We start from the raw sequence: 27,774 nt of genomic DNA, 5'->3' as shown, positions 1-27,774 counted from the left end.
TTGCTTCTTTGGTCATATAACTGTAACAAATCTAATTAAGTGTAACATTTAGATGGTGAATCATATTATTGGGTCATAAAAGATTATTACTTATTACTTATTACTTATTAATTATTAATTACTACTTATTAATTATTGATTATTATTATTATTAATTTGGAATTAATAGCAGGATTGGAGCTATAATGCAAACAGGCCAAATAAATAAAACCAACAACGTAGTCTGCAGGCTTTACAAACCAGCTTTGATTCACTGCTCCAGAGTAGTTTGCCATGGCTGATTCTGATCTTAGTGCACTTGTATAAAAAGATGCCCAGGCACCATGAGCATGATTTCACCCCTCACAGCTCACAGCACTGATCTTCAGCTTTACTGAGACCTCCGGGTGCAGTCCTCAGTGAAACCACATGCCTGGGTTTCCTCTATCTGCTCCGTGTTACATTCAGAGCCAGCATCCCAGAGGGTAATCAGTGAGGAGGCACACTGGGAAAGTCAACAGAATTATGCCTGAAAATGTGGCTACAGTCTGCTACTAATGCTGTACACATAATGAGCATTTAAGAGCTCTTCCTATCCTGTGCTTACAGCACACACCTTGAAATTGCCTGCTAGATACAATCTAGGACTGGGTAATGTGGGAGTATAGGTACTGTAGAAGATGAAATGCTGATACTGCCAATGCTATTTTGGTGCCTTCTCTTAAAGAGGTTAGCAAGAATAAAAAACAAAAATCGTGACTTTAGTATTTCGAGGTAGTAGCTTGGCGAGGAGCCGTTTTAGAGACGTTCCAGCTAGTAAAGCTCTATTATATTAAGCTTACTTCACATTTATATGATCTGAAATTTCGAAGGTACATTTTTGAACAAATGTCAAACAGCTAGCACCTTATTATAGTGTAAGATCAAATGCTATTTGGGTCAATAAGCTTTAATTTTTTAGCTAATATTTCTTTATTATCTCTTAATCACATCTATTTACTAATGAATGAGAAAAATATTTGGAGTCTATTAAGACCACATTATTAACAATAAGTCTTAATTTTCTCAATTTCTCTGTATGATCTATACGTGATAGTCTACCTTTAGTATTTGAAAAAAATTAAAATAGATCACAGCATCTTTATAGCACACAAACATGCCTTATATGGAAATGGACATGTCAGGTCAGTGGTATTTAATGCTAGAAGTTCACTACTACTATTAGGACATTGTAAACAACGATCACGACAGAAGTCATAAAAAATAAACATGGAAATATAATATAACCTTTGATTGAAATGGATTTACACATACTAAATTAAATTTCTGTAATATTTTTATTACAGATGTATCAGTGTCAATTTTGGGTCACTTGCCCAAAACATTAGGGAGAAAATACCACCACATTGGGCAAATGATGTCATAAAGGGTGATAAAGTTATTGTTTCCTCGTTTTTGATCAAAATCCCAGATAGAACTGTATAAAACTGAGGACACGATATGTTAATTATAGTTCCAACAACCAACACACTTGACTCTATTCACAGGTCTGTGGTATTATGGTCAAAGCCTCGACTTCATTGTTAAACAGACAACAATTCAGTATCTTTCTCAATAGTTTGGTGCTAACACGATTCACATTCATCCATATTTCCTTCTTGACTATCTGTTATTCATTGGTTCTATCTGAATACTGAGGGTCACATGCCACTTCACAGCAACAGACCTAGATTCAGTTATTTCTTTTTTTAAGGATCTACATTGTAGAAAATACTTGCAGGCCCAACAGTAGAGTTCAGAGAATGCAAAGGTCATGGTTAAGTGCTCCCTCATTACAGCTCTGTATTCAAGTCTCTGTAAGCAAACAATGAAGCAGTCAGACATAACGCACCATTTTCTCCCACCAATCAATTACTCCTGTTTCTTTCTTCTGCCACCCCCTGAGCAGTGGATGCACTGAGCCCAGTTTGGCAGCAGTAATAGGATTCGCATTTCACTGGCGTGAGCCGGCACAGATAATGTCTAATCTATAGCGTGCTCACTGCTCTGCAACAAGGGTGGATCCCGCTGCGCCAATGTAGCCTTCATCCATCATGGCCATGGAGCCTGGCATTAAGGGAGAGTGTGGCATAGTGCCCAGTATAGATCACGGTGTGTCCTTCAAGGCTTGGAAAGGACTAGTGTGTGATGAGGACAGTGAATGAGAGAGGCTGCACACCTGCTTTGTATGCCAATGGCTGGGAAAATGCAAATCAGCATGCACAGGCTGACATAAGTGAACAAACAGGACCTGCTGCTTGTCAAACATCTCGCCTGCATCAGCACACGGACCACTGGGTATAAGTGAAAGGGAGGGGCTACTCCAGCAAACAAAATGGTGAGAGAGAACAAGACAGAGACAGAGATATGATGCACACTGTTGCAGACGAGTGCTCAGAGATTGCTGTTAAAAGTCAGCCGAACATGGATGAATCTGCAGGTCAGGAGGAGGTCAAGATGAGCACAACCTGCCTGAAGAGCTGCTCTCAGTGGTCAGAACATAACAAAGAGCCTTAGATTGAGGGAAGATCTTGACGAGCACAGACATTCAGGGTTACTGCATTATTAATGAACAAAACAGTATACAGTTCAAAGAGCAAATGTCAACTAAACTGCAGGGCTACTTACAGTTTTCGGTTGTTTTGATCAAAACTGTGGTTGTAATTATTAACGACAGCACTTACTAATGCTCTGCAACACAGAGACAACAATAATAATGACATATCCTCAAACAAAATCAAGTCCACAGGCAACCATACTTGATGTATGCTATAGGCTAATATCCAGTGGATTTTTTGAAGATAAGTCAACACGACTTGAATAAATTTGAGCAAAGTAGCCATGTACACCAATTTCTAAGAGAGAACAGAATCATGTAGTCTGCTCTAAAAGCCCCCACACGACCGAGCAGCCTCACAAAAAAGTCATTTAGATGATCAAGCTGAACATCTCTGACATAACTGTTCCACTTACCATGTGATTTTTATTTTTTCATTGATTTATTTGTAAAATTATTTATTCTGGTTGTTAAAAAGTACACACCAAAGACACAGTCTTGATAACAGTGTAGATCAAATATGCTAATCCTGAGGAAGAGACTATGAGGTAACTATCTGATGTAAAGATGCAGTGATGAAACAAGAAAGTCAACTGTTTTGTGGTCTCCTACTGTCACTATGTGAGTCAAACACAGAGGTAATATCATTCACCGTCTTGTTTCAACAGGCCACTGTCTCATTTTTGACGACACAATCATAATTATAACTGTCTAAGTAAAGCACCAGGATTGCACAAAATCTAGAAAGGCAAATCAATAAAACTTTGCCTTTTATCTGCAAATATCTGTGACCCGAGGTAGTTCGGATAAGCGGTAGAAGATGAGTGAGAGTGAGTGAATATATATTTTTTAAAATTGTTGGTAACTCAGCAAGAGGTAACTAGATTTGTAAAGTTTGTCGCGACAAACTTTGATGTTGGCTTTGACGAGGCAAATATTCGCAAAGGCTGGTGCTTTTTTGAGGCAAGTGGACATAAGGGTCAGTGTTACTTTTGGAGGCAAGTGGACAGAAAGATAGGGTGCCAAAACATTTGGAGGCAAGTGGAGACGAGCATGTGACGTCATCCGAATACTCCTGAGGAAGTTCCCCTCATTGGGCTGAGTGTTTTGATATATCACATGCCAATGTTGTGCAATTTTTTTTATTTTCACGTGACATCACGTGACGTCATGTGACGTCATCAGAATACCCGCGAGGCAGTTCCCCTCATTGTTCTGAGTGTTTTGATATATCACATGTCAATGTTGTAAAATGTTTTTTGATTTTGCATATTTTGGGGGCGGGGCTGCGGCACAATCGAAAGGCCAGTCGGTACACCAGTTTAAACCTTTGTTCAGAGTATCACCCTAAAGGAGCTGGGCGAGTTTGGTGTAGATAGGTCGAAAGCTTGCCAAGTTACCTCCAAAATTTATAATGGGAGTCTATGGGAAAAAAGGCCACTTTGAGACCCGGTACCGGAAGTACTGGTACTCGGATCGCTTAGAAAAGTAATAGTAATTTTTTAAAATTACAAATAGTAATAGTAAAAGTAATAGTAATCTTCAAATAGTAATTTTTGTCTAAGCTTAAATAGGAAAACAGAATGTTGGCTTCTACAAAGCGACATAATTAGTGCATCGACAGAATGGAAAACGGAGGAGTGAATAAGGATTTTTTTGAAGATCAACACTTTAATGTCTGATGTTCTATACACGGCTGAGTGAGACACTGCCCCACCTGCCCCTGTGAACGAGCCACCGGTGCTGCACATGGTTAATGGATTTCTCAGGTTGGGTGAACAACCTGTGATTTGTCGACTGTAAATTAATTCAACAAAGTCCTAACATTGAGCAGGGACATTTTGTGTGATTTATGGAACATAATCACTGCATGTGAAGGGCTATTTGTGGCTACAAATATATGATTTATTAAAAATACTGAGAAGTAAATTAAAGTCAGTAATAATGCAGGTCAAGAAAGTCATTTTGATTAAAAAACCCTAATAGTGACCCTAATAAACTATAATATAATATATTATAATACAATATGTTATATAACATAATATATAACGTCTACAATTGTATCTAATAGCATTTTCATCTGCTTATGTATTTTTATATCCATTGTAAATCCATCATTTGTGTTGAAAACCCTTCGTATTTTTATTTATTTATTTATTTATTTCTTAAATTGTGTGGTTTCAAGCAGGTTTTTGGACACTGACAGCTAAATCTTTTAATAATTCTTGATATTTTCTCAGAAATTTTGAATTATTGTATGAAGTCTGGGTCTTTTTTCTCCCCCTTGCATCCATCTCTGAATCCACAGCGACCCTGACCAGGATAAAGCAGTTACTGAAGATGAATGACTGAATAAATGAACATTTATGTCCATTCCCTTAAAGCTTGCAATAATTCTGGAGGTGACTCCAGTCCCTTAATAGTTGGCAGTTAAATTGCATGGTATGTAATAGATACTGATGTCTTATTTCATTTTTCATATTTCCTTAAAAGATTCTGGCAAATCTTTATTACATACCTAAACAAGATATAAGACATGATCTGTAAGCCCACTGTGTAGCCTGTGGCTGTCAAATGGAAGGTCGCTTTGAAAGCCTATGATTGACGAGACATTTGTCACATGATGTAAATGTCAGAACTATGAGTGACAGGAGGGTTGACACACATTTCCTCAACTCGAATCAAATCCCATTCCTTCATCGCTCCGACTCCTTCAGATCTCCCAGACCACCACAATACCTCTAATCTACATATCAATTCCATCAATTTCCTGCCACTTGGTGGAACGGCACGTGTGGAGGATACAGACCGATTGAATATAGCAAATTGGTCAATAAGGGTGAATGGTTTGGAGGCTGCTTCTCTTGTCATAGGGCTGACAGGTTTAAAGATGGTGGCCAGATATCCTGCAATTTGCATGGATTAAACATTCATCTCATGCATACTGAAAAAGGATTTATTCATTCTAAAATGATCTAAATGGACAAACAGAATAATTTGATGGGTGTATCTAAAAAGAACAGGGATTATTATCTGCTATTTGCAGCTGGGGACAACCTATATTACAACATAATTAAATGAACAAGTCAAATTGAAAGGCTACACTTTATCAACTAGTGATTGAACCCGTCAATTGTGTAACCGAGCCAGAACATTAGCAGGGTTAATGCTGTGATGTTGGGATCCTGTAATAGTTACAAATCAATCAACAGTAGCACAGCATTGTATAATAAAGAGACATTTAACTTAGGTCTTCTTTTGTGTAGTACGGACAGAAGAACCTACGCAGCAGAGAAATGACTGGTCTAGACGAGATTAATGTTGAGATGGATATAGATAGATATAGTGAGAGCAGCAATTGCTAATTCAATGAAAAAAGGAAGGCTGAAAGATGTGGAATTGATAGTCTGCTGACTGTGCAGAGTGGCTTAGCTATTGTTCAAATGCACTATTCAACATGCCCGTTTATAACTAAACCTCAGTGATGAGCTCTCCAATGTAAAGGACATCTTACTACTTTATTCCATCCATATTTACAGTATATCTCTAAATCTCTGAATGGTCAACAGCATCAACAAAAATTTTTGTTGACCCCATCATGCTAAAAGGCATCTATTTGGGAGCTTGTCCTGGTATGCCTTTGGAGATAAAAGATGTTCTTTAAATATTTATTTAGCAAGTTTAATCAAAAGCTTTTGACCAAATAAGGCTATCTGAGTGTTGAAAGCCCTTGTTAAATATCCATAGTCTAGATTTCCATTCCTATCAGAGACTCTGCTCTGCCATTCGGGTGTTTCACCGTAGAAACACATGTGATTCCAACAGAGTTCAAAATCAGGCATTATCTGGTGTTACCCTTTGTGATGAGATGATTTTGTCAAACTGGACTTAAGCTCCCAGCCTTTATTGTGATTATACATACAGTATACAGTGTACAGTGCAGTGAAACTTCTTATGTAGGATCTCCTAGATTGAAAGAGTGCTCGTATTTGCACTCTGAACATACCGATCAATAACCCAGAACCACTTAGCCTCCACTGCCCCAAGTATGTGAATAAACATATACATAGTTAATTTCATAGCCAAAGGAATGTTTCCATATAAAATGACTTAAGTGTCTGCTTCATTAAAAGCATGGTAAGGCAATGTTTACTGATGTGGGTTGGTATTTTGTAATTATTCTTTATTCATTAGACTAATAGCTTTTGAAAATGCTGAAAGTAAACAGAATTTGCATCTTGTCCAGTGACAGTTAATACACATATTTATGTAGTCAAGCAGCTGTGAAGGGCACTTTTGTCTCAAAAGCTTTGGGAAATCTCAGAAGATTTTGGAGATCCTCCAGTTTTACTGTGGATGTAGAGCTGGCAATAGTTACAGGATCCAGATGCAGCTATAAACCCCCTTGTGACCGTGAATAAGACTTATGGACTTTACAGGAGGCTTGATGCCAAACTGTTTTAAACGAGGTTCTCTTATATACAGTACTGTAACTAGCCCTGTACTCTAGTACTCTGTACTAATTCCACACACAGGAAATAAGGTTTCCCATTAACACCATACCATACATTCACCATCATACACCATGAACGCAGATACTGCAAATAACAGAGCTGCATTTGTAGACAGGCTGTCCATAGGCTATCATACGGCGAGCAATGACTGACGTAACAATTGAAAGTACTGAAAAAGATAGCTCATCTTAATATCTGTCTCTCTAGTAGATCTGCAGCAAAGCAGAGAGAGTCTGAGACCCCTCCCGATGTGATCCATAAAGAGTAGAATAGAGGCAAGGATCAAAGCATGTGTGCAGGAAGCAAGGAGTGCTGCAGAACGCCATGATACCAATCATGGCTGCATATACCAAAGTGAGCAGTGAGCTCAACAGCAAGAGCTTGAACCTAATAAAAATGCTTTAATCGTATCAATGCAATGTAAAACTGAGATGAAAAGATGGTGAGGACACGACATGAGGACTTACCGTGGCCCCCTCTTGTGAGGAAGGGCATCCTGTTGATGGCGATGGGTACAGTCCCGTGCTTGTTATGGAAGTGGTGGACATGGTGTGTGGTGCTCAGACTGGAAGATACCCGAGCATTGGCTGTTCTGTCTGGCAAGGAGACTAGAAGGACCAAAGATAATGCAAGCCTCCACCAGGTGCCTAGACCCATCAAACCTGTTCCCCCACACTCCCAGCCCAGCAGCAGCACCTCCAACTTAGGGCAGGAAGTACCGCACCAGGCCCTGCCACCTCCCATCTGTCCCAGCTGCTGCACAGGAGACATCTCAGAGTGGGAAGCCCATGTCGGTCATTATCCACAGGACAGGTAAACAGCTCAGCAAAAAAGGTCTGATGGACAACAAAAAATATATATAAATATATCTATTAAAAAAAGCCCAGCCTTCAACTCTTTTGCAGTAGATTTCCAAAGAGCCAAAAAATCATTGAAAAAAAAGCTCCTCAGTGTCTTTTAAGTCTGACTTCAAAATCCAACGAGAAATAAATCTGTTGCTGTCCTTTCTTTGGTTCAATTCCCAAATAATTAAAAAGACAAAAAATTCAGGGCAGTTTGTCTGCAATCAAACAAAACTATGCAATCTTACCAGAATCATAAACATCTGTAGAGACAATTCCCATAGGCTTTCTCATGAAAGCTACAACAGCCAATAATCAATGCATCAAAACGTTAAAAATCGGCTTAATTGAGCAAAGAAAAAGTGCTCCAGGTGACTCTCTCTCTTTTCCCGTTCTCTGTATTCCAGCCTCAGGTAGAGCTTACGCTCTGTTAAGACCACTCTCCCTCAGAGGGCGGCCCCTCCACTGCAGAGGAAGTGATAAGAAACATCCCAGGAGGAAAAATGGGTTATTCTACAAAGATGCATAAAGAAGATATAAAGAAAGAAAGGCAAAGAAAGCTAAGAAAGAAGAAAAAATGGTATGGGATGACAAAGAAGGGCAGCAGGAAGGAGAACTCTGATGGAAAGAAAAAGCAGCAGATGGAGAGAGAAATCTGCTGCAGCGCGGCAGTGGGAAAAATCAGTAAATAAATAAATAAAAGCAAGCTCCACATGAGTCCTAGAATGCGCTGGTAGCTGTAATAACACTCCTCCTTGAAGCCCTCACCTTCCGGAGCCTGAGCCGTAGCAATGGAACGAGTGCCGAGACAAGCGATGGAACGTTCACCGTAAGCAGCCGAGATTCTCTCTCTCTCTCTCTCTCTCTCTCTCTATCTCTCTCTCTCTCTTTCTCTCTCTCCCCGTCTCTTCTCTCTCAGCCGCTGACGCGTACTCTGTATTGATTAGCGCTGCTTTCCATCCCCCTCATTTCTCTCCTTCCTGTTCCCTGCTCTCTCTCCTCTCTTCTCCTAGAAACGGACACACTCCCTAGGACACTGATGATTCCCAGAGGAGAGGCAAGTAAAGGTGGCTGGAAAACTGCTTGCTGATGTTGCATAAATATTTAGAGGCTAATTAAAATCAAAAACTGCCAGATAACACGTCTTCCTTTCCTCCAACGTAAATCCTTGACAGAGGTAATACCAGGATGGACAGGACAGTGAGCAGAGAGCACAGAAACGCCGACTCTTGGCTTTTCTCCATGGACATTCAGACCAGGACACAGAGTCCTCCTTCCTAAACCATAGGCAATGACTATCACGGCATGAGAGAGAAAAGAGAGGGGAAAGAGAGCAGCGTAGTGTGTCTGTAAGAGAGGGAGGGAGAGGGAGAGAGAGAAAGAGAGAGAGAGAGAGAGAGAGAGAGAGAGAGCAGGGAGGGAGGTGGAGGAGGCAGGCAACGCAGCGCATAAGCACACAGGCAGACATAGAGACAAGCCAAAAGAAAAAAGTATCAGATACAAGGGCTTGCAAAATAGCCAAGCCAACAAATCAGAGCTAATGTTGACTCATCATAGTGACGGTAAAGACACTAAGACCGCAGTGTAGCACATCCAGAATTAGCAAAAATATGTAGGGTAAAATCAGTCTCTTAGGATTTTGAGGATACTAAATAAAAATATTACAGTATGTAAATCTGGCAACATTCACAAGGTCCAGATGTAGCTTTCCAACCCTTGTGACCAAAACAGCATCACTTGGTTCTCCATCATGAAAGAATAATATACACCAGACTTGATAACAAGAAGGCTCATTTTTTTACTCTCCACTTGTTCCAACTCTTAACACCATAAAGCAAATCCTTTGCAAAGCAAATTAGTTATGTTAGTAAATGGCTGTCTTATTAAAAACAAACCTAACAACTAGTAGGGTGCTAAAGTGCAATCTAAAAAAACAGCCACATAGTGATGAAACAATGCAGCTCTGTTCAAATAAAAGTCTAAAGGAGAAAGTGCAGGAGAGAGAAAGAGAAGAATAGAGAGAAAGATTGACTCTGTGCAACCCCATACATCAGATAAATCAACCAGGATAGAGATCTCAGTTGGGATTGCCTCGTCGGTTGAAAGGGTGTGCTAAAAAAAAAAAAGGCAGAACAGAATGGAGGCAGTGCCACCTTTCATGGTGACAGGAGGGGATAAGCGGGCCATTACTCAGCCACAGAGAGGAAAAGAGGGAGCGGACCATCGCTAGTGAGCCAAGGCTGATTGAGGAGTGGTGCACACGAGAGGGGAGAGGCGACTCCTTTTCACAGCACACGCATCCACAGCGTGTAAATCCTGGCTGTCGGGTTGTGGCTAAAAGGCTGCAGTTAGCCACAAAGTTAAAACGAACACGAAGTTCCTCTCATCGAGATTTACCCCAGGTTACAGAGCGTACAGAAGGGGCAACTGCACGACTCTAGTCGATTCTCATTCCTCTTTACACCAAGTGCTTGAGATATATAATAGATAACCTTGAGACCAGGTGAAACATCTTGTATGGCTTTGAACATAATCTTGTCAGGAGACTGGAATAGTGAATGAACAGGATTTAGATTTTTCTCCTCTCCAATTTACTCACTTGCCAATTCCCACCCACCATCCAGCTCTCCCTTATCATACAATAACTAACAACCGAGGCTAAAGCTTGACACATGCTTCCTCTGAGACATGTGAATCCAGGCAACAGCATCTTTATCAAGCCTGTTTATGCTTATTACAGAATAGCGTAACACACCTACAGTACAGCAAAGCGATGTCTGCCCTCTTCCTCATACATACCCACAATGTTGAAGTGAATTTATATGACCTGAATAAGTCTTTCAAATTTGATTAGCCACAAGAACCAGCTGTAGGGGATCTATAGGGTGCGTAGTGTAGCAATGCTTTAGAAGGACAAAAGTAAAAGAAGTAAGGAATAAATGAAAACGAAATGCAGAGCTATCACCGTCTGATGATTTTCCAATAACATCCTAGCACATCTAAAAGTCTTTTACTCCACTTATACCGCAGTCATTTTCCGATAATTGAAAATGATATTATTTTTGTATTTGTTATTATTGATCAAGTCGTTTATCTGTTAATAGTTTAATGTTTGAAATTGTGGTGCAATGGCAAGAGACGTATAATGTGTCAACACACAGCAATTCACACACTCTACATCACAATCCATGAACTTCACATCATATTCCACAAACTCCATTTAACAGCGCGCACCGTTGCCACCATGGACTGGACTGCGCTTTTACTGAGCACTTATTTCTTCCACGTTACTTCCTGACTGAACAAACACGTGTTCACAAAGTTGAAAAATCTCTCACGGTTCACCACTTCTACGCTCCGTTCACTGGCTATTCTTAATATTACCGGATCTTTGTATCATTTATGTGATAAACACACAACTGTTTATAGTTTAACGAGTTCTTGCCGAGCCCACTGTGTGTTTGTAAATCACTTGACCTGGGCTGGTTTCAGACCTTGACCTTGCATGCTGTTTTGGATTTATTGTTTTTGTGCTCATTTGCATCTGTGGCCCCCTGTTGTGAGGAAGGGCATCCTGTTGATAGCGATGGGTACAGACCCTTGACTCATGTGCATCAGGCTGTTCTCTCTGACAAGGAGACTAGCAAGACCAGACATAATACAAGCCTCCACCAAGTGCCTAGACCCATCCTGCTTGTTCTACCACACTCCCAGCCCAGCAGCAGCACCTCTACATCCAGATACCTAAGCATCTCTGTTCTCTTCAGACAATGTTTGATGTCTAAAAAAAAGCTGGAAAACTGAATAAGCGACATATCATACTTTTGCCCTTTTATAATTACATTTAATGTTATAGGAAATCCTTGAACACACTTTGTCAACAACACACTTGGCTTTGTACCTAAAACTACAGCTTTACTTCTCGCTCTTCCAAAGCACTTTGTAACACTGCAAACTCCTCTCATAACTCAAAGAAACATCTCCTTACAGAAAACCTCACCAGGTTTCTACAAGGTTCTATGTTAAATAAGATTACGTTATGAGCTGTGAATAATAATGCTTTTATAAGAGTGCATTACTATAAAGCTTTGATTTAAATTCTAGGCTGCACTACTGTCACATTACATAAATCAACAGGGCTGTGGTACACAAACTATTAGAAACTGGAGCAGCGATAACCACAAAGAGTAATAAAGACATGAAAATTATGCAAGCGGTCATTTATAAGAGTTGCTCTCCTTTGTTGGGTCAGCAGATCAGGGACACCCACCACAGCATCGATGTTATCTTCATGAGGGTTCTCCAGGATGAAAGACTAGTATTAATCAATCTGCCTGCCCGGGGTGGCTCATCACGATAAGGAACGATGGTATCTGTGTGAACTGGGACATTGTGTGAGGCATCCCTGAGTTTAACCATCTGTTGCCTGGCATCCGTTACTGCCGGCCATCCTCTCTCTCCACAGCCCGCCAACTGACTCGCTGCCCAAAGTTCAAACAGCATGCGGAGAACATGATGGAGAACCCACAGGGGAGCAAATTGCCAATCATCTCCCTTTTCACCAGCTCCAGAATTTCAACAACTTACCATATTAAAGCAGGCTAATGTTAAATCCTATTTTTTTCTTTCATACTTAACACACACAGGCTGAAAGTGCTTTCTCACAATAGTGCAACCCAAAATAAATAAAGAACCAACACAATACAAACTGTCTTTTTGCTATATTATTAAATACCAGAGTAAGCAGGAATTAATTCAAATCCCCTCCAGAACTTTTGAATTTAATTTTATAACAGCTAATCTCTCGTGACCTCCTGGGCTCCCGTCGAAGATCATCGTGTTTTTTTCCACTGAGCCATTTATTTTTATCCCCGCATTTTCAAGTACCGTGTCATTTGTGAGGAAAACCAACAAAGTAATGGGGTACGTAAAAGAGGGAAAGACATCATTTTTGCTCGCTGGCATCCTATGCTTTCCGAACCGAGACATTGGTGCAGTGGCCTCCGGGGATGAAGCAGTCGCATTAATAAAGGCAGTTTTGGCATAATTACTCTTGATGCCTGCCTTCTCTGGAACTAATGGCCTGCGGTTGAGAAATCTGCTTGATTTAATTCGCCTTACAACCGCGGCACCTCACAATGCTATTAAGGGGGCAAAGAGGAAGTGGCATGTTCAGGGCAAATACAGGCTACACTGAGATAACAGGAAGACTCTCTGGAGCAAAGACAGGGTGTGAGGTTAATCCTGTCCTTTGCATATGAAAAAGGAAGCCAGCAACTTATGATCAGTTAATTAAAATTAATAATTAATAATAATACTTAAGCAAGGCCGTGTCACATAGAGGTGAGGCGTTTATATACAATATTTTTTGAGAAATCAATGTGGATTGGAATTCTCTGAAGAAAACTAGAGAAATGAATTGAAATGAATTGTTCTTGTTCATGTTTACTTTTGTGTCTGGCTGCAAACAGGCACCCTGACCAAATCCACAGCTTGATACCAATCTTGGAGGGTTTCAAAAGGCAAGGAACAGGACGATAGACTCGAATAAACAAGCGGCATCGTCTAAGCCGGAATTCAATTTCCAGTTGGCTTGAAGAGTGGACAGTGATTGTATTGATCATTCATTAAAAGTGGCAGGAGCTGACTGGCCAGAGATGCAGAAAATGTTCAAGCTCATGTGTGCCAAAGCCTTTCCCACATGGTGTGGAGGTGAGGTGGCCAAGGTTGTCTCATCAATCATCATGGGTGGTACAAGAATAAGTGTGTGTGTGTGTGTGTGTGTGTGTGTGAGAACCGAGATCCAGGTGTCACCAGAAGCAATCCCAGCCACCTGTGACAGAAATACTACTTCCTATTACATGAAATGTGAAGTCCTAAGAGCAAAAGCCAGGACTTTGAATGTGTGGCTATCATTCTGACAGAAACTGGCTTTGATTTGAAATTCTCATTAGAACACAAAGCTAAACAAAAGTAACTTAAACCTGAAAACATTCAAACATCCTCTCAACCGCTTGTCCTTCTGGGTTGAAGGAAACTGGAGCCTGTTGAAGGAGACCTGGGGCACAATGCAGGGTAAACCCTGGACAGGATAGCAGTCTAATGCAGGACATAATCAAACCCCAATCCTTGGTAATTATTATATAACTGAAAAATGCAGCAAAAAACAAAACAAAAAACAATGAACAGCAAAGTAACTTGAATTCTGGGAGATTAAGTAAGCCTTTGCTCGTGCAGTTCCCATTTCGTATGTTAATGCAGGGCAGTAATGCCATCTGCAGTCATATCACACACTGTATAATCCTCTTAAACAGCGGTGTGTTTACTGCGTACATGATGTTACTCACCATTTCCCCTGGATGTGGCTACACAGAACCAGATTTATTTTGTAAATGAAGCTGATCAGCTTCCATTCCGTGGCTGAGAGGCAGTGCCTACAGTGCTTCAGTAAGTATTTACCCCCAAAATGTAGCCTAGAATATGAAAGTGATGGGAAAAGGTCCGTCATTTTCAGAATTATTTAGGAATGAAAAAAAATAAATTCTAGTTGTGATTGACAAATGTTGCCACATATCAATCAGTTGCTACTAAACTCAATCACATCAAAGTAAATGTACAGTAATGTTATTAGTCGTATCGTAACATGTGGCATGACTGATCACAGCGAGGTGATGAAATTACCAAAAAAAATAAAATAAAAATTGCCTTTGAAATTGAAATTGAAAATGAAATTGCCTTTCAAGCAATATGTCATCAATGTATACAGGATGCACAGGATGTGTAACTCTGCTACTGACTGAAGCGTGACGAAAATCACTCTGAGAAACAGATATCAAGGATTTGTTAGCATGAATGTAGGACGTACGCAACAGCAGAGCACTGAAATTTGTGAAATGAATACTTCATAAATCACACCACACTATAGAAGAGGTCTGTTCTCAACACATTATGTTGGCACTTGTTTCAATAATTAGAAGAAATTCTAACGGCCACGTTTATCACAGCATTTTTGATAATTCTGTTCATCACGGTTATCTCCATCACAGCAGATGCATTGTGCTACTAATAGCTGGTTTAAACACATCTAAATAATTACAAGCTACAAAAGGAAGCTTGAAAGTGAATGGAAAAAAAAAAAGAAAGCTATCAAAACATTAAGTCGCCATTAATCATAATTAAAGATAATCTACAGGCGTACTGATAGAAAATTGTCTCGATTAATGTCAATGCAGCTGAGTGGATTGAAGCGAGGCTGCTTGTATGGCTTGTGTTTTCTCCAGGTGCAGTGTACACCTCCTGCGCTATTATTTGTGTATGTGTGTGTGTGTGTGTGTGTGTGTGTGTGTGTGTGTGTGTGCACCCTGCAGAGCAGTAAGTGAGTGAAAGTAGAGGAGTATGGCATATTTAGGTGGAGGTGGAGGTTGTGTGTAGGTGGGACTGTCAGGCAGTATCGAGCGCAGTGAAAATCTCTGAATGAGATTTTTGCTGAAATGTCTGGTCATGCGACAGTAAAGTGACAAACACACACTGACCCTGAGATGCAGCTGCCAACAGCCTTGTCCACCGTTCGTGGAAGAATTACAGCAGCATTGCTTACTTATATGTCTTAAATAGATATAAAGGAACAAATTCTGTCCATAAAATCTGTAGACTATTTCAAGACAATATTGCTTTAATATTAAAATGCATGAAAAAAACCACTTGCTGCAAAACAATACAACCACCAAGTGGTGGAGTCAGACCTACCTGGGAGAAGTCAAGCGATCGTCCGGTTGGTGGGGTGGGATTCGGTCTGGAGAAGTGTGTTTAATTTGTTGTTTCGTGTTGTACACAGTTTGTGCGGGGTAGGGTAAGGTTTAGACGTATACAGTAAGAGGAGTTGTATCAGGTCCAGTTTTACCCCTTGGACTGCAGAAAGTACTCTTGCACACACTGATGACTAAAAGATTTCAACACACAAGATTCACTTAGCCCCAGCCTTCAGACGGTGTGCTTAATGCAAATCATTCTGAAGCGGTTCGGCTGGCAAAAAATGCTAAGAACCCTGGCTGTAGCTGAACAACCATAGATTTCTGCAACAAAAGCTGAAACAAGAAAACCTGATTAAATATTCTGGTTCAATGTTCTAAAATCTCTAATCATAGAGATGCTATGGTAAAAGGAGACATTGGGAAATCTTCCTAACTATCTCTGGAACAGTGTGTGCTTAACACTGAACATGTCCCCATTCTTAATCAGTCAGAGTAGATCGATGCTAATGCTAACAGGCCTGAGAGAGCGATGAGCAATGCAGGCTAACAGAGAGCCTATTCATCAAACACCTGCGGTGGCCCTGTTGCCAGTTCAGGCCCTCCCTCAGGGTCAGGACTGAGCGTGTGATAGATGCCTTTCATATGCTCTGCCCACTCCTCGGCACACACGTAGCCTGTGGCCTTCAGGGGCAGGAACTCATTTAAACATCACCAGCGAAGTGTCTGCATATAAACACACCATGGAGACCTTTATCAAGCAGGAAAGCATAATAGCAGCAGGGCAATTATACATTCACTGACCACTTTATAAGGAATACAATGTTGATGTCAGCTGTGCTGTGTTGTGTATTTTTTGGCCGTTTTTTTTTTTTTCGGAAACTGCTTATACCCTGAGATTTTCAAGCACAACATGTTTTGCTTTGCACAGACTTTGCACAGAATGGTGCACAAACGGTGTCACTTCGGCAGGCAGAAAACCCTTTGTAGAGGAGAATGGCCGTACTGGTTCAAGTGGACAGGAAGGCTACGCTAACTCAAATAAAAATGTAAACCCTGGTGAGCTGGCCTGCAACAGTGGAAGACCAAAACAGGTTCCACTAAGAAATCTGAGCCTAGAGTAATCACAGGTTTACCAACACTGGAAGATTGGAGAAAGATTTCCCCCATTCTGATGTTTGATGTAAACATTAAATGAAACTCTTGACCCTGTATCTGCATGTTTTCTATTACTGCACTGCTGCCACTTAATTGACTAATTAGATAATTGCATGAATGGGCACGGGGTTCCATTAAAAACTCTTTGTACTGTGTATTTGACAGACTACCTCCTGTCTAATCTCTGCACCTCAGAGTGCAGTGAACTGAATGTAGCTCCTGCAGTGTCAGCTTTCTGTACTTCTCTCATTTCCTGCCTCTGTCCTATTTGGCTCCAACCTGATCCCAGTTAGGTTAGTTTTGTTCCTTCATCCAACACTCCACACTGAGACCTACCTTCCTCCAACGCAACCCACTCAATCCGATGATCTAAGACACTTTATTAGCCAGGGCAAGGCTGTCAAAAGCAGTGAGAGTCAACACCCCATAACCGTGTACTGCGTTGGCGAGGTATAAACAGATGCTCCATGGGCTACACCCTAAGGCTAGGTTCCTCAGCCCACGCTAACCCGCCACCACCGTATTTCAGCTTGCTGTCCATCTGTCAGTAGAATAAACGAGTGGGTGACGAGGGCTTGGTCCATTTGGGCCCCTGCAGCCCGGAGTAAACAGTCCTGGCTGGACGCAATGCTAGCAGGCACTGTGAATCATATCACTTGGCACAAGCAAACAAACAAATTAGCTTTCCAGTGAGAGGTGGCCAGGCTTTCCACAGCCACCATGTGTACCCGTGAAGCAAGAGGAAATGAAAAGGTTAGGAACAAGTGAGCAACTGGATTAAATGAGATGGAGATGTCAACAGGCTGCTGCAAAGAGGTGCAAAATAGGAACAACTGGCCAGGCGCATTATAATGTGCAAAATGGGTATGCTCTCAAGAATGACCCATACTGCCTATAAGCAATCAGTGATGCAAATCTGTAGTGATGGGGAAAGTTTTATAGTGATTTATAGTTTGTATGTTAGGAGTGGTAGTTGTACCAGGAGTTGTATGCACGGTGGCTTAGTGGTTAGCACGTTCGCCTCTCACCTCCAGGGTCGGGGTTCGATTCCCGCCTCCACCTTGTGTGTGCGGAGTTTGCATGTTCTCCCCGTGCCTTGGGGGTTTCCTCCGGGCACTCCGGTTTCCTCCCCTGGTCCAAAGACATGCATGGTAGGTTGACTGGCATCTCTGGAAAATTGTCCATAAAGTGTGTGATTGTGTGAGTGAATGAGAGTGTGTGTGTGTGCCCTGTGATGGGTTGGCACTCCGTCCAGGGTGTATCCTGCCTTGATGCCCGATGACGCCTGAGATAGGCACAGGCTCCCCGTGACCCGAGGTAGCTCGGATAAGCGGTAGAAGATGAATGAATGAATGAATGTTAGGAGTGACATCTTTTACCTCACAGATTGGTGAACGTATTCACTGTATGAGTTACTCCCATTAGAGCTCTGTATGAATAATAAATAATAAATTCATTACCAAAAACATAAAAAAAGTCCCAGCAGGTCTACACACCAAAATGTAGTAAAAAAATGACATTGCCCTAGATATTTTATAGATTTATAGTTTATCACAATGCTGTTGATGTATTTGCGCTTATATTTATGGTTTCTATGGTAACAGGTCACAGGTTTTGTGCAGCTGATGCTCCAGATAACTGAAAATTGTTAAAGTGTAACGCAGTAAGACAAATAAGGACACACTATTATAAAAACATAATCAACCTCGAGCATCACACTTCATCATTGATTTATTTCCTAAGATAGCACACCACCTACATGCTTCATTCCTTACAAATGCACCTTCGTTTCTTGTTAAAGAAAGGGCTATTAATTAAAAATGACCACAGCACTAGCTCAAAAAGTAAGATTACATAACAACAGCAGAAAATTGACTTAATCCTAAACTTATTCCAATTTCTAAGCGAAGCTGCTGCTGCTGCGTCACAAATCTGCTGCTTGTTTACAAAAACGATGTATTATGACTTATATTATGACATAGTCTTATGTTCACGATGTCCTGACACATCACACAACAAAATTAAACTCAGGCTAATTTAGAGTCAGAGAAAATGTATGCATCACCCTGTCCTTACAGTGTTCTGGCAATGCCATAGATATTTGTAGACATTTCATAAATACTCCCGTTAATCTTAAAGCCTGAGTAAATTTACACAACTTTACAATGAATGCTAATCACTGATGAGCCTTCACTCTGTAACAGTGTCATCCAGCAGGTTTTCATCTCAAGGTTGCCACCAAGTGATCGACTTCAGCAGACAAATTTCATAGAACAATTTTTGGATGTTCTCACCTTTGTTCAGTCGATTTTACTATTATTATTATTATTATTATTATTATTATTATTATTATTATTATTATTATTATTAGATCTTATTCAGTCAAAATCATTACCACGTCACTCTGACATACCATGAACGAATATTACTGCCATTTCAAATTCACAGCCCTGAGATAAAATCCATAGTTTTATGGATACAGAATTATTACATTAATCAGCTTGATATTAATAAAAAAAAAACACACAATTCATACAGAACAAACCTGAGATATTGGATTCTTACATCAAATAAAAGTGCACAGAGCTGCATAGTGTGTTAATTTGACTGTTTAGACCATTCAAGGATGTTTTCTACTGAAATCCATATGTGGCTGATGATATAAAAGGTGTTCGACTCTCTAAATAACCTACCATGTAATCCTTCATGTTCCTTAGACAAATAGATGCAAATTACTGTGAAGTTTAAACCCCAGACTCTCCAGGCGCATTATATTCTCTTTTGAAATTCTCTAGCTGAAGGGCTTGCCGTGCTCTCTTCAGTTTAAATCAACACCTCGTCACAGTCCATTAACAGTCTGATTGCCAGGTAATTATTATGCTCCCAAATTAGATTTGACCACATTGAAAGTAAATTAAGTAATCATGCATTAACAGGGTCTCATCCAATGGGAAGGCTGTTCACACACATTAGTATGATGGCAAAGAAAATAGGTAAGATAAAACCTCAGCGGTTGGCCTGGTTACTTGCTAAATGAAATGCTACAGGCTTAACAGCTAAGACGGCTCACAGGCTCGGATTTATTATAGGTTTGCATGTGGAAAAACAAGTGGAAACATGATAATACCCCCATAAAAGGGAAACCTGGTTTATTCACGGGACTGCAAAAAGGATTGCGCCTGTGCAACCAGAGCCAGAAATATATCTTATCCATGTTTGAGGCACTTTTAAAGTGCAATTCAAAACAAAAAGGACTTTTATGCTCAGGAATCTCTGAATGTCTGATGTCAGCTATATGTGGTGTTTCAGCCTAACAACCACCTAAACCGAAAACATACTTGTCTGACTGAATCTGACTGTAGAAAAGACATTATTCATTATAACACTCTCTGGTGTTTATAGCAGTTTATCTATGTATCTATAACCATCCGGTGTCACCCAAATGAGGATGAGGTTCCCTTTTGAATCTGGTTCCTCTCAAGGTTTCTTCCTCTTCCTTCGAAGAGAGTTTTTCCTCACCTCAGTCACCTCAGGCTTGTTCATTGGGGATAAATACAAACACATTTAAATATAACTCTAATAGTAATCTTTGTATAATATTAAGATTTTGTACTATATTGTATTGGGGAAGTCGTGGCCTATTGGTTAGAGAGTTTGACTCCTAACCCTAAGGTTGTGGGTTTGAGTCTCGGGCCGGCAATACCACAACTGAGGTGCCTTTGAGCAAGGCACCGAACCCCCCCCACTGCTCCCCGGGTGCCGCAGCATAAATGGCTGCCCACTGCTCCGGGTGTGTGTTCATGGCGTGTGTGTTCGCTGCTGTGTATGTGTACTTTGGATGGGTTAAACACAGAGAACGAATTCTGAGTATGGGTCACCGTACTTAGCCGTATGTCACGTCATTTCACTTTATATTTCTTATGTTCTGTAAACCTGCTTTGAGACAATGTCCATTGTTAAAAGAGCTATACAAATAAAATAAAATTGAATTGAATGGAATTGAATTAGATAAAGTTAGACCCCTCAGTGTGAATTACTACAGCTGGAAAATCACAATTACAAGTGCAAATGTAATAGATGAGTTGTGTAAGCTCATTAAACTGGGGTCACAGAAAGGTACGGAAATGTCCAAGATTCAAAACAAAGCTGCGTTTTAATTAAAAGAAGAAACATTTAAACAGACAATGGAAAACCAAACCAACAAACAATTTAAACACAATCTGAGAGAAACGGCTCGGACGGACAAGCAGTAATGTGACGTGTAAAGAATGTAGCAGGTGCATGTACAGCTAGGTAATGCAGCTAATTGGGCAATTCAAGGGAACAAGGGAACAAATGAATAATGTAGTTCAGTCACATCAATCAAAGACTAACACAAAACAGGTGAACACACTCAGGTAGCAAAGCAGAAGACTAGCACAGGAGAGAAGGGATACTGAAGGGAAGGAAGCGGTGGAACGATAAACAAAACTTTCACAGAACGGAAACATTCTAAACGTGAAGGCATCCAAGATCAAAATATACAGTACAATAAATGAAAAAAAAAAAGGAAGAAACTAAAATATTTTTTTCATCCAGTTTATCCTAATCCGAAGTTCCTTAAAATGAATCTAAAGTATCTAAAACTACTCCAAATGATGATTTCTTATTACCATGGTAACATTGGATATATATTCTTAGCATACTCTCATCTCAGATGCCAACAGATTTTAAAAAGTCTATGAAAAGGTTTTCATTCAGGTAACACAACACCTTCAACACAGCATCCGTCTTTAGCATTCGGATCATAATTAATTTGAGCGGATTTGTTATTACAAGTCATCTAGTTTCGAATTGCTGCTTTACTTTGTTATGTAATTATGCACATGTGGCACAAGTTTCAGTTTTAATTATAAAGTTGCTTTACAGATCTGAACCGGCTAAACTGAACTGAAAAATAAAGACTGTAATAAAGCGGTTATGATTTTGAGACTGCAGTCAGAGGTATTCATACAGGAATAACACGTGAATATGTGATTATTAATGCAGCACATAAATCCCCTGTCACCATTTATTTAACATAAAAAATATTACAGAGATATTATTACAAATCCCACTGTCTAATGTCACCGAGTGGCACTTTAAAAGCTCTTGAGAGTTAGAAGATAAAGGACGTGTTTAATTTGTGTGTGTTATTAATACAGGGGAATTGACCACGTATTCATCACCGGGATGGCGTCTTCTTCGCATGGAGTCACTGTAACGCGGCGATATGACACTCTTACATTAATTTACATGTTCTCATGCCAATGTGTGCACAACTGCGTTCACATCAGGTGAAAAATTACATTTCTTGGGAACGTTCGTTCTCGAAATGATTTAGGGTTGTGTCTGTGTACTTGGCATTAATGATGATAATTTCATTCGAGTTGCTCACAAAGTGATTAAACACCAGAAAAACAAGATTGTGAACGTGTAATTTGCCAGGAAAAAAAAGAAAAAAGAAAAAAGTGTCATTTCGGATAAAGTAACGATTCCACTCCTCACAACCACCCACCTCTTCCTACACACGCAGCCAGTAAAAGGATGATGATGCTCATGGGTGGCTGGATTCCACAAACACTGTATTTACTTCAGGTACTCTCCTACTCATATTCTCAGCAGTGCAGCCAATAAATTAGTGTCTCTGAACTGGACCATTTCCTGGCTCTCCCAATCCAATACTGAGAAGCTGAAAGGCAAAGGATTTCTCTCTGTAAATGTGCTCCAGCCGCCACAGCCTGTGGCTTATTATGCTGTTATGAGTCCATTCCGAGTAAAGCTCATGCTGTTAAAGTGATTTAGCAGGATGGCTTTGGCAGAGGTAAAAGGAAACAATACAGTTCTGCACCAGCACCGGACGGCTGCACTTGGCCTGCCGCTGCTCCAGAGCAGTGATAGAGCTGCAACCGGACACGGCCTTGAGCCGTTATTCAGCCGACGGTACCTGAAAAAACTCTGAGTGCATTTGTAACCAGTGTGCATCAAGTAGGAAAGCCGAAATATATCAAATAAATGTGCCACTATCTCTATAGCACAGTGCCACTAACTTTATCTTTTAGATATATTTTAAAATGTACCTATCACTATGCCATTCAAAATAGAGAAGAAGAAAGGGAAGGGAGGCAGGAAATGCCCTGGGGTAGAAAAGAGAAATGCAGCGTTCTGACAGTTCCTCAAAGTCAGCTACATCATTCCAGTTCATCACTGATCTTAGCTCCAGATGTGAGCTGGGTTGTTTGTTTAATTTTGATTCCACAGCTGATTTTTTTAAAAATTATTTTTACTTTTCCTGTGACATTTTCAGGAACAAATTTAAGTGATTTCTACTTTCCAGAATATACACATACTAATATAAAACAACACATGCTATGCTAATGCTAATGTTTATGAACAGGGTTGGTGAACATGATATGTGAAGATTCATATCACTGCTACTATTTTTTATTGCATCCCACAATCCGAACTCTAATGAACAGCGTGTGACTCGTATTCGTATCTGTGTTTGTATCTGTGTTTGTATAAAACACACAATGTGATCATTAGTATTCATATGAACTAAATAATTAAATCTATCTAAAAGCATTTGCACACTGCAAAAAAAAAAATCTATCTTAGCAAGTGAAAATATCTTGAATATGGTCAAATCTATCTAATAATTCATGTGTAATATTTAATATTTCATAATATATAATGAGACTATTACAAACCTGACAATTTAAAGCATGAAATAAGGAAAACCGTCTAAGAACTGGCAGACTAATGTAAGATTGTTTTACAGCAGTCTCATCATAGGAAATATTAGATACATTTGCCCCTATTGAAAAGATAGATAGATAGATAGATAGATAGATAGATAGATAGATAGATAGATAGATAGATAGATAGATAGATAGATAGACATTCAGAGAGACAAACACAGATAAATAGACAGACAGAGAGACAGACAGATAGTCTAATAGATAGACAGACAGACAAACAGACAGATAGATAGATAGATAGATAGATAGATAGATAGATATAGATAGATAGATAGACAAACACACAGATAAATAGGCAGACAGACAGACAGATAGTTTAATATATATACAGACAGACAAACAGACAAATTTATAGATAGATACTGTAGATAGATAGATAGATAGATAGATAGATAGATAGATAGATAGATAGATAGATAGATAGATAGATAGATAGATAGACAAACACACAGATAAATAGGCAGACAGACAGACAGATAGTCTAATAGATAGACAGACAGACAAACAGACAGATAGATAGATAGATAGATAGATAGATAGATAGATAGATAGATAGATAGATAGATAGATAGATAGATAGATAGATAGGCCTTGTAATTGTAATTTTATATTATGTAATATAAAATGATGTAATATTAATATTATAGTTGTGATCAATCAGGAAATAATTAAGATATATTTGGTATATTATGTCATTTGTCAACTTCATTCCTTGAGAACAGCTTCATAAAGACTCCACGAGGTGTTATCTGTTCATCTGCTCAAGCCATGACCAAACAAAGAGAAAAAGCATCCCGAGTCCACTTTTATACCTCTATACACAGCCGTCACACATCAAGCACAGATCCATTCAGCTGCAAGGATGCACTTCTTTTTCTAATTCAGATCTGAGTGCACACTCCACACTGTTATTAACTGGCCTTGTGGAATGCACTTTTGCGTTAACACAGTCAAGTGCAACATGTTCCGTCAGTTATTATTAAACCCAGCAGGATTTGCACTGTGAGATTTCAGACTTCTATCAAATCATTGCGGATTCCTATAACAGCATGTGTGATAATGTGATCGCCATCTCGGATTATATGAGGTGATTACCCTTTAACCTTAGACCTACAATTAAAGACTACGCTCTGCTCATGACATCACAGGGATAATATACGTGTTCTTCCCTGTCAATCACAGCACCGCTAGCCAATCGTCAGCATCTTTCCTCTGAGCGTGCCATATACAGTACGTGATATATAAATATTTTCTTCTGCAATACACACACTAAATACTGTAGATATGGCAGAAGGGTCACTTATACAGAGATTTTAAGATTCTGCAAGCTTGAGGAAATAAGGGATTTCGTTTTCTGCCCATTCGTTTCATCATTTGGTTTATGTTTCGTCATTTCCATTATAGCTGCCCCATGAGTTTTGGGTCATCCTAGTAGTGGTCACACTCAGAAAATTGAATCAAACTTTGCTAAAAACTGCAGTCTCAGAAATAAAGGTTTCAGACTGTCCTTGCCCTTGTCACTGAAGTGATGAAATGTGAATATATAGTACAGTATATAGACATAGTATACAATTAAAGGCATGTACAGTCTCCTCTGATGGTATGGAAACAACAAGTTATGTTTTTGTGACATTTGTGTTTGAGATCGAAAGATGAATTTCAGTTTTAATTTTTCCGACATTTATATCCAGATGTGTTAAACGAAATACATGGCAACCCTTTTAATATTTTCAGAGTGGACTGTAGTTAGACCTGAAGGAACACTGATCTACCTTAAAGGTACGTCACATATTCACAACCAGACTGTGCAATAGTTTCTTCTCACAAGAGATCAAGCTTCTCAACAAACAGAACTGAAATATACCAGACACACACACACACACACACACACACACACTCACACCCAACTCACCCAAATGCCAATTGAGTTATCTATAACTCACCCAATTGCTGTTTTTGCACACCACAATTTCTCAATACCTCATCAAACTGCTGCTACTACAAGAGTTTGTATATGTTTACAATTTGCTCTAGTTGCACAATGTACTTTATAATATACAGTATGCACACTGGTCAGCGTTATTTTGTGTATTTGTCTTGTATTGTTTTGTATTGTGTGTTTGCACTGTTGCACCAGGATGCACTTTATGTGTCTAGGACTTAAGTCATTAGCTCTGTGTTGTTTATTGTACAGTAGCTTTATGTCCTTTGTATGTAGCACCATGGTCCTGGAGAAATGTTTCACTTATATATATATATGATTGTGTATATATGTATACACAATCATATGTATATATATATGTATATATGATTGAAATGACAATAAAAGCTTCTTGACTTGACTTATGCATTCTAGTTCCACATCAGTGACAAGTAAAAGCAAATTTTGGTTAACTCTGTGGGGGAAGAAAAGTGTTGTTAATTGTCTTTGGTTATAATGGCACTAAACTGGCTGCCGGTGTACACTGAAGGCTGTCGAGCTCAACGCTCAAACAAAATTTCTTACACAATGCACTGTTTTGTCTGTGATAGCACCATTCAGATAGAATATAGCAGTAAATCCAGGCAGCCGTAGTTAGTAGTTAGTGTCTGAGTGCCTCGTATTGCTTTTGCAGCGTGAGGCATGATTGCGTGCTGTAGAAGCCCCACTGAATTGAGTGAAGTCTGAAGCCACAAAACGACACTCAGCACTCATCCGTCTGCTTCAGTAAACTTCTTCTACATCCTGCCCGACAGCCATGGTCAGCCATTTTTGAATTTTCTGCCTGAATTTGAACTTTGAGTCATGTTAAATTGGCCTCTTCAGGAAACCTTGCTGAATGGCTGTGTAGCACTTCACCTGGAGTGTCACACTGAGCATCTCTGAATAATCTCCATCCAACACCTAGGTGAAATATTAACCCGGGTTTTAACAAGATAATGGCTTGCTTTAAGAGTGAGAGGGAGTTAGTAAGGTGTTATTATGGTATGCTAATGACTGACACATTGCGTGTTCCATCGTATGGCGATGGTGCTTAAAAGTTTATACTGCTATAAGGAAGTGTTTAGCATGAGCAGTGTGCATTAAGGATGTATAACTCAATACAAATAACATTATTCAGATTGAACACGTCCTGAATGAGTACGGATACAGATCTGAACTGGTGATTGAGTATTTATTTATTTATTTATTTATGCATTAATTTATTTAAAAAAAAAAAAAAAAACCTTCCAGGTTAGGTCTGTGTATCAGGTTCTCACAGGACAAACCCGAAAACCGGGAAAGAAGCACTTGTTCACTGAAAGGGTTGCCAGGTGTCATCCAAATCCACCCAATTAAACTACAATTCAAAAACAGATATGAATATTTTGAGCACTAAACAGATACAAATAGAGAAAATATAAATCCCCCAGCAAGCATGGGAGTTGTTCAGTTCAGTTGTTCGCAGTCTAAAATACAAGCCTACTCATCTGGTTCACTAACATCTGAGGGGAGGAAGATTGCATATTCCCAGGCCTCTTGACTGTGATTGTATTTGACATCTACCACAGGCTGTTGACCCTCACATCAGCTCGCCATTTCTGTAAAAGACTGCAGAGTGCTGATCCTTTCTCAGTTGTCTTCACTGTCAGAGCTGTGATGTATGACTGCTTTCGCATATTTCTATTACATCATGCTTCTGAGCCGATCCACGTCCTGACCGTAAGCATAGCCTGTAAAATCTTGGCATGAGACTTTAGAAGAATAACAAAAGGCCCTGCAGAATAGATTAAGACTTCAAGGAGCTGATATTCAGCCCGACACGTGTTCAGTGCTTGAGGTGCTGAGATGTGTGTTATGTGCCTTTGCGCTTTGTTAAGCACACGCTGATGTAGCGGCAGGGGGCTCGCTGAGCTGTAAGGTGTGTGTGTGTGTGTGTGTGTGTGTGTGTGTGTGTGTGTGAGACAATGTGTCTGTTTGTTATTTGGCCACAAGGAGGAACATATGCTTGTGTCACACTCACTACTGCAGGCTCATACCACAAACTGTGCCATGCTCGACCACACACTGGATGTGACTCAACACTACGGATTTCATGGGCAATTGAGCTCTCTTCAAAAAAACCCCCCAAAAAAATAAAATATTGCACTCACCAAGGATGAAACCTCAGATGCAGACGCACACCCGGAATCTGCCAC

General features: G+C 39.9%; 1 protein-coding gene across 5 annotated transcripts in view; it reads right to left on the bottom strand.

Moving 5' to 3' along the window:
* The window catches only part of nrxn2a (neurexin 2a), a 364,908-nt gene that overhangs the window by 96,044 nt on the left and 241,090 nt on the right, over positions 1–27,774 (bottom strand). The window contains exons 1-2 of one of the 5 annotated variants that reach the window (XM_060890362.1): positions 8,180–9,292; positions 7,557–7,925 (exon numbers count right to left, since the gene is read on the bottom strand). The exons of 2 other annotated variants lie outside the window; for them this stretch is intronic. In XM_060890362.1, the coding sequence (XP_060746345.1) occupies positions 7,557–7,860 (304 nt within the window). In that variant the 5' untranslated portion in view covers positions 7,861–7,925; positions 8,180–9,292. Of the gene's footprint in view, positions 1–7,556; positions 7,926–8,179; positions 9,293–27,774 lie in introns of those variants that run through there. 2 more of the 5 variants (XM_060890361.1, XM_060890363.1) reach the window with 2 other exon arrangements.

This window comes from Tachysurus vachellii, chromosome 17 (genome assembly GCF_030014155.1).
Source record: "Tachysurus vachellii isolate PV-2020 chromosome 17, HZAU_Pvac_v1, whole genome shotgun sequence".
Lineage (NCBI taxonomy): Eukaryota > Metazoa > Chordata > Actinopteri > Siluriformes > Bagridae > Tachysurus > Tachysurus vachellii.
Note: the sequence above shows the minus strand (reverse complement) of the source record. Positions and strands in the feature narration are given on the sequence as shown.